Raw genomic sequence first — 13,839 nt, 5'->3', positions numbered from 1 at the left:
TATTTCTTAGGCTCCTGGCATTCGCATATAGACATTTCAAACTATGTTTGTTGTTCCTAAGTACATCATGCTTAGTACTTGACAGTATTAACTGGCAATCTTTTGTCTGATTTTTATTGTTATTTAAAGATACCCGATCTACTACAATCTCTTTTGCAACCTCACTATCAGGATACTCTATCTTCCCTGTTATGGTGATATCTTTGAAAGATACCTTATCCCGAACCATGCTCTTTTGAGCAACTGTCGGCCTTCCCCCCATTTCTAGGTTAAAAGCTGCTCTATCTCCTTCTTAAACGCCGATGCCAGCAGCCTGGTCCCACTCTGGTTAAGATGGAGCCCATCCTTTCGGAATAGGCTCCCCCTTCCCCAGAATGTTGCCCAGTTCCTAACAAATCTAAAGCCCTCCTCCCTGCACCATCGTCTCATCCACGCATTGAGACTCTGGAGCTCTGCCTGTCTCTTGGGCCCTGCGCGTGGCACAGGTAGCATTTCAGAAAATGCTACCCTGGAGGATCTGGATTTCAGCTTTCTACCTAAGAGCCTAAATTTTGCTTCCAGAACCTCTCTCCTACATTTTCCTATGTCATTGGTACCCACATGTACCAAGACAGCGGACTCCTCCCCAGCACTATCTAGAATCCTATCTAGGTGACACGTGAGGTCCGCCACCTTCGCACCAGGCAGTTTATTCTAAGTAGCTTCATTATGTCTCCCCCTAGTCCTTGTATTTTTGGAAAGAGTAAACAAGTGATTCACGTCTACCCATTCCATTCCACTCAGTACTTTATAGACCTCTATCATATTTCCCCTCAGCCATTTTTCTTCAAGCTGAGGAGACCTATCCTCTTTAACCTTTTCTCATAGGGAAGTCAACTCATCCCCTTTATCATTTTCATTACCCTTCTCTGTACCTTTTCTAATTCTGCTATATCTTTTTTGAGATGCAATGACCAAACTTGCACACTTAGTTCAAGGCGCAGTCGTACCATGGAGTGATACAAAGGCATTGTAATATTCTCAGTTTTGTTCTCCATTCCTTTTTAATAATTCTTAACATTCTACTTGCTTTCTTAACTGCTGCTGAGCACTGAGCAGAGGGTTTCAACGTATCATGAACGATGATGCCTAGATCCCTTTCTTGGGTGGTGAATCCTAATGTGGAACTGTGCAACATATAGCTACAGTTTAGGTTCCTCTTTCTTACATGCATTTTCTTGGATCAGTAGGAGATACCGCAGCCTCTAAAACTTTATTAAAAAATAAAAGAACAATTAAGCCTCCTGCTACAGTAGATGAATTTGGGATATTTATACTGTGGAAAAATCAACCTGTGGGTTATGCAGTACAGGACCCTTTTCTGAAGAAAATGCCTGGACAAATTTACTTAGACTAATGTTAAACTGGATACATTAGTAAAGGGTACACAGAGGTAGACCCTCTGGAACATTCGCACATAAAGACCAAAGTGGCCCAACCAGTCTGTCTGTGTTTAGGGTTGTAGCTAACTCTCTATACTGGTTACTCCCTCTGTGCCTCTCTTTAGGGCTGTAGTTGTCAACTTTTTCAGGCTAAATAAAATTTTAGATATTACTTTTCAGAGACCCATTCACACTCTAAGACATTAAAGGGGGAAGTTATCAAGCTGAATTAAGTCTCTAAGGGACCCTTTCACTAAAGCTTTAGCATGCACTAATGGAATTACCACGCACTAAATACTAAGAAGCCCATTTCATACCTATGGGCTTCTTAGCATTTAGCAAAGACTAATTCTGCTAGCACGTCCTAAGCTTTAGTAAAAGGGCCCCTAAGTCACATTGTTTGCCCATTAATGTGTATTAATCATAGAAGCCAACTTTTCAGAATTATAGGGGGTGCTAAGCCCAATGGCACTAACCACCCCCCCTGGGAACATGCAAGGAATTCTGTCAATACTGGGGATGCTCAAGCACCCACCACACCCACAGAGCCGGCTCCTATCTTAAAGGTCACTAGCATTACTTAAATTACCATAATGCAGTGATAATTAAGTTATTATGAGCTACATATTAATGAGATGCAAACCATGCAAATGCATTTAAAGCAGCTCATTACTATGTAAATTCTATAATGTTACTTGCAGTGACCCACAAGTTGCATTATAGCTGGAACAATAACCCCAGCAAAATGTGGCCCAGTGCTCCCAGATTGCATCTTAAAGGGACCTTGGTGCTGTACCCCTAATTCTCCCCTGTGCAGCATCCGCACTGTACTCTAATCACACCCTCCAGTTAGTACTTGCACACACACCCTAATTAGGCTCCACCCCAAGAAGATCCCCATCCCTGATCACAACGTCCTGCCCTCATTCAGAACCCATTCCAATCAGACCTCCACCTCCCCAACGGGACTCTTCCCCTCCCTACCATGGGGGCCCATCAGCCCGTTATGGGGCAGAAGCAATCCCCAATCACTCCTGCCCTTGCCCTCTCAAACTGGCACCCCTAGTGGTATTCTTGCTCTACTACCTGCTTAACATACATAGCGCATAGTTGCAAGAGAAGTGTAGGCCTGGGTGGAGCTTGGGGGAGACTCATACTTTACATGCATAACTTATAGAATACTGTGTCTGTGGTTTTCACAAATTTTTATGTTGGGGACCATACTGGATCCAAAAGAGCTGAAGGAGAGCTGCCAAGTATCTTCCCATGAAGGGCTGTAACACTGCATAGCAGCCCACTTTTAAACTTTTCATTAGGAGTATCTTCAAAGAGATGAATATTTCCAAATATATTACCCTACAAGCATGCAGCCCTTCCCCTATCTACTTCCCATCCACAAAGAGTAATGAAGGAAAAAACAGAATGATGAAGCCGCCATTGGTCCCCAGGCTTTGCACTGAAGAACACTTTTATAAGCTATGCACTTATCTGCAGCATTTAAGCATTAACACATACCAACTCTGTGGCTGGTGTAAGTGCTGGCACCTAACTTTGAAGCATATATATACATGGTTAGGCTAGTATTCTGTAAAGAAAAGTAGATGCCTATGTTGCTTTATAGAATAGGCTTCTAGTAAGTCCCAGTTATAGAACTGTCCTCTGATTATAATCTAACTACAATACTATTCTCTTCTTTCATTCCCTAGTTATAGATTGATAGTCATTAACCAAGTCATTGCTAGATAGGTCTTATCTGCTGTCAGCCGTATTCAGTACCATATAAAATCCTTTTTAGTTCATTAAATGAGCAAATGAAAAGCTCTGCTTTGTAGGCTTATACAAAACTCTTCCTATTTCCTCACCTTCTTCTAATATCTGGTTGATTCCCCTTGTTGTTAGAGCTTCTCCAGCCCCATCCAATTACTCTGCACTCAGGGAGTCAGAGGCTCTGTCACGGACATCTTCCTGTTTGGGAGTGTCCAGTGTAGTTGTCTAGGACTCTTGCTATTCAACACTGCCTTCCACCATGCAACTGGCTAAAGAAGTCTAGAGATACTATATTAAACTAAATTAAATTAACGCCATAAGCAAGAATAATTTGCAGAATGCCAAGGCAAGGTGGTCATCTTGATGCCTCCAAAATACAGCTGAGCATACACTGTTAAGAAAAAAGATCAGTGGGGGCAGGGCAACAGTCAGCAATGTGCATTGGGATGGAAATAGCACCAGAAATGGATCCAGATTGCTTTATGGCATGGGGCTAGGTTCCAAGCACTAGCCCTAGTGTGGCCTCTTAGGTTAGTGCTGCTTATCAGGTTTTTCCCAGGCCTCATTCAAACTTGTGCTGTGGAGATGAGACCACCAGAGAGTGGCAAATGTAGGAATACTCATGTATGGGAGGGAACAGAGCCTGACAAAATGCATGGCCTTCTCTTCCAAAATAAGGGAGTTTGTTTCTGATAGCATTTGACAGTTTTCCCCATTTCCTTGCTTTTGTTTATGTTTATTAAGATTTTATTAAGTGAACAATATTAAAAATAAACACATAATAAAACAAAAGCATAGACAAACATAAACAGAGACAACAGCATAACACATAAAAACACAATCCACAACAAAGTCAACCAGAAATAAATATAAAATGCCACCTTCCACCCACCATTTGTTTGTCCTCTAAGGCTCTAAAATGTCCCCCACAATTGCCAAACTGAAAAACCTTACTCTAATGGTGAAAAATCACCAAGTCTTTAGGCTGCCTTTACATTTAGGATAGGATAGTTGTAAGCTAGGTGAGAAGCATGTTCCAGATATGTTGAAACCTGCAGGAGCTAACTGGTTAAACTCTTGAAATTACCTGCATATGGTATTTGTCCACAGGTTATAATCTCATACAGAAGAATTCCAAATGACCAAACATCTGATCTGGTGGAGAAACGGTTGTACTGTAGAGCTTCTGGTGCAGTCCATTTATAGGGGATATGACAGGAGGTTGACTTGTAGAATTCATTCTACAAACACATAGAAGAACAGCATCATATAACCAGTATATCGTGTCCTCCCTATTGAGACATCCTTCTATGCTTTCCCCCCCCCCCCCCCCCCCCCCAGTGGGATTAATCCATGCTTTAGTACCTTAATAAGTCTGGCCATCCCAAAATCTGCCACTTTGCAGATGTAATCTTCTCCCACAAGAATGTTCCTAGCAGCCAGGTCTCGATGGACGTAGTTTTTGGATTCTAGGAATTCCATCCCATCAGCTACCTGATATGCCATGTCAATGAGATCATTTACCTGCAACAAACTCCCCTCAGCACCTAATGAAATGTGAACAAGCAGATAAGAAGATCTTTTTAACCACCAGGATGCTGAGGAGATAAGCAATGCCTGACCTATCTCAAAGAATGCTGGCAGATGCTGAGATATGGGGGCACTCATAGTGAAGAAGTTACAGTTGCCTAGGACATTCCAGTTCCAACTAATAAAAACCTCACTGCAAAGAAACTGGGTAACACACAAGAACAGCATTAATAATAGAAGTGCCAATGGCCATTGTATAGATAAAGAGAAGGTCCTAGAGCGTCAAACAATGTGATTAAAGACCAAGAAAATGTGGCAGAAAGCAGAAATTGTCCAATATCACCTACTATTTGTACGTTCAACTTGTATCATGTGCCACTTGTTTTTAATCAGATAATTTCAAAGTACTGTGTTTTGTATAAGCCAAGCGGTATAGTAAATTAGAATAAACCATAAACCAAAGTACATGCTGATATGTTCCCCGTATGTGTTACATCCTATGAACTCCAGAAGGAAACTTTTTTGACACTATACAATTAAGGCAATGTGGGACATTTGAGAGACTGAGATCAACCCCAAAGTATCCCTGCTTAGGGGTGAGGTTCATTATTGTCATAGTATCTGCAAAAGTAACCCATTTGGAGACACTGGCTCTTCTAGAACAGAGAGTAATCTCCAGACCTCTAAAAACACATATAGGTTTGATTAGAATATCAGGTTTTTTTGACAACCACATCTGACCACCCCTGTCTTAGAAGCAGAGAAGAAGGTTCCTGCCCACCCACCCCCCAGACTGTACAGGCTGTGCCAGCTAAGTTAACAAAGCAGGTCCTCTGTATGAAACATCTCACCCACATGATCAGCCGTACTACAATTAGCTAATGGAGAATCTTTTTCAGATCATATAGAAAAACTCTAGAAATGTTTAGAGTGCTGTTGGCGAAGTCCTAAGAGGTACAGATTTCATTTGTCTACCTCACAAGTAACATGACATGTTAACATAATCTGAATTAACCCCAACTTTTACAGACCCAAGCATCTACTAAATTACTAGGCTGTTAATGCCCTTAAGATGACCAGGTCTTTTGTTAATTCTGTTTAAATTATCTCTTGCTTTCAAAAATGTACAAACACAGGTAAATGGAAATAATGGTGATATTAATGTTCATTGAAGCTTCAGAGCTAATCATTACTGTGACTTCTAAACTCAAGAGAACGTCTTTAGTTTGGAAATGATTAGTTCCATTCAGTGCAGTGTATTCAGATATTGATATGCTACATTGTGGAGTGAAAAAGTCCCTGAGAGGTTGTTCATGATGTTTTTCTTACTTCGCATTAAGTCCAGAAGGTTCCCTTTTGTCATAAATTCTGTGATGATGTAATAGGGGTCTCCCACAGAGCAGGTGGCATAGAGAGACAGGATATGTTTATGACGCAGGGTCTTCATGATCTGAATTTCTGCCTGGAAATCTTTTTCCTTCATAAAGTCTAAAAGACATGAATGATACAAGTGTAAAACAGGATTAGCTGTAACCACATGTATGTTTATTCCTGTGGAAACATCATTTGGGAGTGGATCCCAACGCAATGCAAACAAGGGCTTGTCATATCCAAGCTCATTCTGTTTATGGCCATGGGTTTGAAGAGGCATCAAGGGAAGGGTTTTACTCTGCTATTCAGATCATTTATGGATTTAAAATCAGAGCTGTCATCATTGAGCATTGCACAACACCTTTTATCTAATCAGAGGCAGGTATGACTGCAAGTTTTCATTTTCAGACTGCATCATGGACTGTAAGACAGCATGAATCCTTCTCTTCTGACCACAGCAACTGTGTGTAAATCAAAGAGACATGGACATTTCATGATGTCCAGCATCCTTCTTTGACCACAGGCACTAACCAATGGCAAGACAGCTTTCAAAAGTTTTGATGACATCACACTGTACTCTGACCCCCACCCCCCCCAAGATTTCAGATTTCAGCTGACCTGGTCTGTATTCCCAGAGGAAATTAAAGAGTGTTGGGGGGAGGGTATGAAGAGCACAGAAGTGTGAACTGATGGTCACTGGGTGAACTATCCTCTGTGACAGAAATGCAGAGCTGTTCTGCCTTGGCTCCACCCAGTCTACTTCATTGCTCTGCCCCCAGCACACCTCAGTTCCATGGCCATTCCAGAAAATATTTTATTTACACCAGTGGCAGCAGGGATGGGTAAGGAGTGTTTCAGTTCACTCTATTACACCCCCTATCCAGCATTTATTCCCCCCAGGGACATAATGCAAAGGGGCCTTGGCCCCCTCATTTTGAGCTTAAGCCCACTCCAAAATTGTGGCACTGGTTGAATCTCTGGTGGAGCGGCCAAGCTCCACTAGTTGAAGAGGTCCACTGCATAAGCTTCCTACTGTGCTATTTGAGCAGTGCAGCAGTTGGCAACATGCTTCAGCCGCTAATGCCAGTCCTCCTGCTTATGCTCAGTTCAGGCACTTGAAAATGGAAAATAAGATGATACATTTTTAATGTATCAGCCTAATACCTTTTTCAATTAGCTGTCAGAGGCCAGGTCAGGTCAGGACAATACTGTTATGGTATCCTCTCCTGACCTGAGGAAGTGAGTGTTGGTCTTGGAAGGCTACTCAAAAATGTATTAAAATCAGTCCAATATAAAGGTGTCACCTTATTTTCTATTTTATTTGCATTTATTAACCATTATTAACACAGCTACCACATTACTTTATCCTAAATATAAAATAAAATTGTTTTCTGTACTTTGATGTCTGGCCATTTACTTTTTCTAATTGTGTTGGTCCTGGTATCCTGATTCTGCTTTCCTTCGTCTTCTCTTAACTCTCTTCCCAGGATTTCCTGTCCATTTGTCATTTTTCTCTCACCTTTTTCTTTGTTTCTTCAATTTATTTTTCTGCCTCTCTCTTTCCCTCTACGTCATCTACCTATGGCTTTTCATCTTTTCCTCACCCTTATTCTCCCTATGCCCTTCTTCATATTCTCTGTCTTTCACTAACTCTATCCTCTCTCCCTTTCCATCCAGTAGCTTCTCTCTTTCTCTCTCTACCCTTCCATTCAGCATCTCCTCTCTTTCTCTCCCTATCCTTCCATCCAACATCTACCCTCTCTCCCAATCCTTCCACCCAGTCTCTCTCTCTCTCTCTCTTCTCTTCCGTTCCTTTCCTCCAGTCTCTCTTTCTTTCTTTTTTCATTCAGCATGTCCCCTCTCTCCCCATCCTTCCAGTGTCTCTTCTCTTTCTCTCCCTACCCTTCCATCCAGTGTCTTCCCTCTTTCTGCCCTCATCCTTCCAGCATCTTCCCTCTTTCTCTCCTTTCATCCAGTATCTCTCCTCTTTCTCTCTTCATCTGACCATCCAGGGTCTCACTCTTTCTGCCCTTCCTTCTCCCCAGCAGCTTTGCTCTCTGTCTCTCTCCTGCCCTTTTCCATGACCCGCTTTCTCTCCCCACCTTTCCACTCATTTCTCTCTGTATCCCTCTTCCATCCAGCATCCCCACTCATTTTCTCTCCTCTGCTCTCTCCATTCAGCACCTCCTGCCTCCCTCTCCATACCCTTTCTCCCTTCTTCTTCCATCCATTATCACAGTGTTTCTTGGCCACTGCTGCTTCTCCCGATGAGCAGCGGTGGTAGTAGCAAAAAACAAGAAAAGCAAGCGCAGGGCTGCAGCAGCCTTCAGGCATGCGATGCATGTCAGTCTTCTGTCCCCTGCTGATGTCAGCTTCCCGTTCCGGAGGCAGAGGACCAGTAGAGCCGACAATGCATGCCTGAAGGCTGCTGCGGCCCCACACTTGCTTTTCTTGTTCTTTTGCCATGGCCGCTACTGCTCATCGGGAGAAGCAGCAGCAGGGGCAGTAGACCTCCTGGCCCGACACTGTGTCTCAGTGGGAGACTTTCCCGCTTTGGTGGGAGTGCAAGAGATGACCCGCCAAAGTGGGAGTCTCCCACTGAACGCCGGGGACTTAGCAGGTCTGGAAATGTGAATGAAACTGAATAGAGAACTCAAATGTTAGTAGGAAGGACAGATATGATTTTATACAACCAGATCCCCTATAGAAAACAAGGAACTGAAAAGTACAAGAAAATCCAATCTCTCAGTATTTTACAGTAACACTTGGAAGGTACACCGAATGCCTCTTCCTTCCTACTTCATCCACCCCAAATTAAATGAGCTCCTCTGTAGCCATGAGTGGAATCACTATGTTGGATTGAGAAATGCATTCAGAATGTGGGAAACGTCACTTCCACTATCAGATACAATACTTTCAGATTTTCAGTGGTGCTGTCTGGTTCTTTGCTCACCTCGTTTGATGACTTTAATGGCTACTTTAAACTGCTGTCTCCAGAGTCCTTCAAAAACCTCCCCAAAGTTCCCTTCTCCCAGGTGCCTCATCAAGGTAAATTCTTCTCTTGGTCTTTCCCAGTCATCTGTTGTGGAGATTGGCAAAACTACTGGCTCTTGCTATGTTAAAAATAAATAAATGAAGTCATATTTTAGTACAGCACTGTAATTATTTTTGTGTAGCCTAATGGTTTATGCAGGTGGCTGAGAACCAGGGAGGTCTGGTTCAAATCCCCACTGTGCTCCTTGTGATCTTGGAGAAGTCACATAACCCCCCCCCTCCCCCCATTGCATCAGACACAAACTTAGGGGCCCTTTTACTAAGCTGTGCTAAAAGGGCGAGGTTCCCCACACGCTGAGGCCACTTTTAGCACGGCTGTAAAATGGCCGCATGTCCATGTCTTCTATTAATAGCCAGGCGCTAATTTCCAAATTAGCGCGTAAGCTTACCAACACTTATTTAGTAGGTGGAAAGGGCTCACACGCTAATCATGCACTAATCAGTTGGCATGTGCCAGAGTAGCTTCGCTAACTGATTAGAGCTGGGCACGCCTGCTCTCTGCCCCCCAAACACACCCCAGCATTAAAAAAATACTAAGTATTTTTTAGCGCCGGGGAAGCATGTGCAGATATCTGAACTACTTCTGGACGATTAGTGCATTTTGGTGCATGGGAAGCACACGTTAGTGCTTTCTTGCCACCATTTAGTTAAAGGACCCTGGGTCTGCCGCAGGCAGCTCTACCTTTTGATAGTTATAATCTGATGAAATGTATTGATTGTAGAATTTGTTACTGTATTTTTCTTTTATGATGTCTTATATATGTTTTAACAACGTTATCTTATAACTATATATGTACTGATATACTCCGCCTAGAATTGGCAAGATAGTATGGAATATAAATGTTTGAAATAAATGAATTAATTAATGTGCTAAATGCCCACTTCTAATAAATACATAAATAGATTAATTTAAGTCTGACACATCCTGAATATTGTACAGTAGATCTTCCCTCTATAGTCTTCAAAGCCCATGAGGTTCCTTACTGGAACTCTGGCCCCATTATCATGATCAGCTCCAGTACTTCTCTCCTGATTCCCATCAGCATTTTCTCTGTTTGTCAGAGCCATCCCATACCACCCTCTGCCACATGACTGGGTTCCACAGCTGTAATGTGCTTTAAAGTACTTTCACAAAGTTCTGTAGTAGAACTATTCCATTTATAATTGACAATTATTAACTAATCAATTAATAATCAGTTTATAATTGTTTCCAATTATATCCCTTTCAACACTGGTCTTCCAGAAATTGTCCCTAAGATTAGGCTTGGTCTGGATTTGTTGGAATCCTGGGCTTCCGAATTTAAGTTTAAGTTAAATAGAGATAAGACTAAATTTCTTGTGGTAACCAACACCTTTGATCATACCGCATATAATAATTTTACTATTGACATGTCGTACCCCCTAGACTCTACGCTTAGGATACTGGTGTATTAATTTACAGCCACCTCACGTTCGAGCCTCAGGTTTCCTCAGTAATGAAATAATCCTTCAGGTCTCTTTGGAAGCTGAGGTGAATCAGATCATATTTCTTGCTAGACATTTTAAGACAGTTCAATCCTTGGTTTTAACTCAGTTTGATTACTGCAATTCCATCTATGCTGGATGTAAGGAGGGTGTCCTAAAAAGGCTACAAATAGCCCAAAATACTGCAGCTAGGCTTGTCCGCAAGGTATCGTGTTTTGATAGAGCCACTCCATTATTGTGCAAGCTGCACTGTTTGCCCATTAAAGCCAGGATTACTGTTAAATTATGTATTTTTGTCTTTCAAATATTATATGACATGACACCAGATTATATGCAGCCCTTAATAACTGTTCCTCTACACAATATAACCTCAGGTTCTAGGGACTACCTTCATCTTCCACATTGCAAGAGATTGCATTATAAGTCAGTTCATTCTGCTAACTTTAGATACCAGGGTGCTAAGTGGTGGAATTCACTGCCAATGGTAATCAAGGGTCAGCCTGATTACTTGGTATTTCGTAAAAGACTGATAACTCCTCTTTGAGAGGTTTCTTCATTGATGGAGTATCTTCGATTGCAACTTGCCATCAATGGTCTATATTTGATATTTTTGTTTATGGCTTTGTAAACCTTGTCTGTTGTTGATTTATTGTTAACCACATTGAACTTGAGTATGTTCAGGATAATAAGGGGTCTAAATGTCAAAATAAATACATGCATACATAAATTTATAGGCTCTGGTGAAAGTTTTGAGGTCACATTATAAAGCAGGACTTTTGTCTTGTAATTAATGGCTGTGATTCATCATGGCGCATCATAACTCCCCCTCATGCCAGGGCAATCTACCAATAGGAAACAATAACTTTCTTAACCATATCATGCACTTTATTAGACTTCAGTGGTCTCACTCTCCTAAGTAGTTTATCCATCTTCATAGATTTCAGTGGCATCTCCCTATACCATTCATCTCAACAGACTGCAAAGACATCTCCTTCATAATAGATGTAGTAGTGGATTTATACCCCCATCTGCACCCTCCCACAAGATGGGAATGATGACAGCAGGATGGACTGCCTATAGGCACTTGCCTACTCTGCCTGTCAGTAAAGCCACTCATGCAAAGCAATGTGTGGTTGACACTAACAGGCTTATTTTCGAAAGAGAAGGGGACCCATCTTTCGACACAAATCGGAAGATGGGCGTCCTTCTCCCAGGGTCGCCCAAATTGGCATAATCGAAAGCCGATTTTGGGCATCCTGAACTGCTTTCCATCGCAGGGACGACCAAAGTTCACAGGAGCATGTCAGAAGCATAGCAAAGGCGGGACTGGGGCGTGCTTAACACATGGGCGTCCTCGGCCGATAATGGAAAAAAGAAGGGCGTCCCTGACTAACTCTTGGCCGACTTTACTTGGTCCATTTTTTTTAACGACCAAGCCACAAAAATGTGCCCTAAATGACCAGATGATCACCAGAGGGAATCGGGGATGACCTCCCCCTACTCCCTCAGAGGTCACTAACCCCCTCCCACAAAAAAAAATTTAAAATATTTTTCCAGCCTCTATGCCAGCCTCAAATATCATACCCAGCTTCATGACAGCAGTATGCAGGTCCCTGGAACAGTTATAGTGGGTACTGCAGTGCACTTCAGGCAGGTGGACCCAGCCCCATCCCCCCCTACCTGTTAAACTTGTGGTGGTAAATGTGAGCCCTTCAAAACCCACCACTGTACCCACATCTAGGTGCCTCCCTTCATCCCTAAGGGCTATGGTAGTGGTGTACAGTTGTGGGGAGTGGGGTTTGGGGGGCTCAGCACACAAGGTAAGGGAGCTATGCACCTGGGAGCTTTTTCTGAAGTCCACTGCAGTGCCCCCTGGAGTGCCTGGTTGGTGTCCTGGCATGTGAGGGGGCCCAGTGCACTACGAATGCTGGCTCCTCCCATGACCTAATGGCTTGGATTTGGTCATTTCTGAGATGGGCGTCCTCGGTTTCCATTATCGCCAAAAATTGGGAACGACCATCTCTAAGGTCGACCTAAATGTTGAGATTTGGGCATCCCTGACCGTATTATCGAAACAAAAGATGGCTGCCCATCTTGTTTCGATAATACAGGTTTCCCCGCCCCTTCGCAGCGATGTCCGGGGAGGATGCCCTCAGGAAAACTTGGGTGCCCTGTTCAATTATGCCCCTCCACGTTACCTTCAAACAAGGCGTTGTCAAAATCAGTCCATCAGAAAGGTTTGTGCTCTTATAATACTCAATAAGGTCCTCCAACTTTTTAAACTTGGACTTGGTGTTCAAGTGGAATTCTCCTTGGCTGTTCTGAAAGATCTTAAAGTGTTTCACAGATTCCTCATTTCGAACTAGGAGTTCCAAGGCATAAATGAGAATAAGAAAATTAGTCATATCCCCATTGGCCACTCTGCATATATTTAAATGTCTCTTCTAAGAAAAACATCTTTATTTCTTGTGTCAGGCTTCTCTCTAGTTAAAGAAGACTGGCTACTTCCTCTTCCATTAAACACCATGAAATATCATTGTTCCTACCATTGCTAACAAAGTATTTTACAACAGACTGGAAAGGTCAAGACATCTTATCCTGGAAGACACAGGGAAGGCTTCCTTCAAGCCAGGGCTTGTGTGTTGTGTGTTATGAGGATACTCATTACACACAACACACCAGAGGATTTCCAGTACCTCCAGTTCTGCTGGAGAGCACAATGATTAGCCTACTTTATTACATCAACCCAGAGTGCACCAAGCTTCTGTCTAAAATATTCATTACTATGACATTATGACATTCTGCAGGAACTAAAGATGTGATGTCTCATCCATCTGAGAGGAGAAAGTAAGAGAGACCTTCAATATTGGGGTTTCTACATCTACTCTGCCTCTTTGGCCTCACTGTCAGGTTATATTTTCTCATCCCCTCCCCCCCCCCCCCCCCCCCAATCAAATGCAAAATGTAAACTGTCCTGCCTTAGAGACTTTGGTGGGGATTGAAGGGGAGCTTTCTCTAAAATCTCCCTGCTGGTCACTTCGGTCAGCACACTTGCAGAAAGAATCTGGGTTTGGATCCTGTTAAGCCTCGGTCAATTCAGTATCCTGAGGTCTGACTCACTCAGCAGAGGGAGGGAATACAGAACCAGATACTCTGGAATAGGCTTCTTTCTGGGATTGTCACACACCCACACAGTATCTGTAAAGTGTCACTGAAGGCGTATCCACATCCT

The 13,839-nt window shown here is 42.7% G+C and overlaps 1 protein-coding gene across 2 annotated transcripts in view; it reads right to left on the bottom strand.

Moving 5' to 3' along the window:
• The window catches only part of PTK6 (protein tyrosine kinase 6), a 56,179-nt gene that overhangs the window by 19,333 nt on the left and 23,007 nt on the right, over positions 1 to 13,839 (bottom strand). For both annotated transcript variants that reach the window (XM_030212172.1, XM_030212171.1), the window contains exons 3-7: positions 12,806 to 12,969; positions 9,043 to 9,202; positions 6,048 to 6,206; positions 4,554 to 4,735; positions 4,276 to 4,429 (exon numbers count right to left, since the gene is read on the bottom strand). In XM_030212172.1, the coding sequence (XP_030068032.1) occupies positions 4,276 to 4,429; positions 4,554 to 4,735; positions 6,048 to 6,206; positions 9,043 to 9,202; positions 12,806 to 12,969 (819 nt within the window). The remainder of the gene's footprint in view (positions 1 to 4,275; positions 4,430 to 4,553; positions 4,736 to 6,047; positions 6,207 to 9,042; positions 9,203 to 12,805; positions 12,970 to 13,839) is intronic.

This window comes from Microcaecilia unicolor, chromosome 8 (genome assembly GCF_901765095.1).
Source record: "Microcaecilia unicolor chromosome 8, aMicUni1.1, whole genome shotgun sequence".
Classification (NCBI taxonomy): domain Eukaryota; kingdom Metazoa; phylum Chordata; class Amphibia; order Gymnophiona; family Siphonopidae; genus Microcaecilia; species Microcaecilia unicolor.
This window is presented reverse-complemented; position numbering and strand designations above follow the sequence as displayed.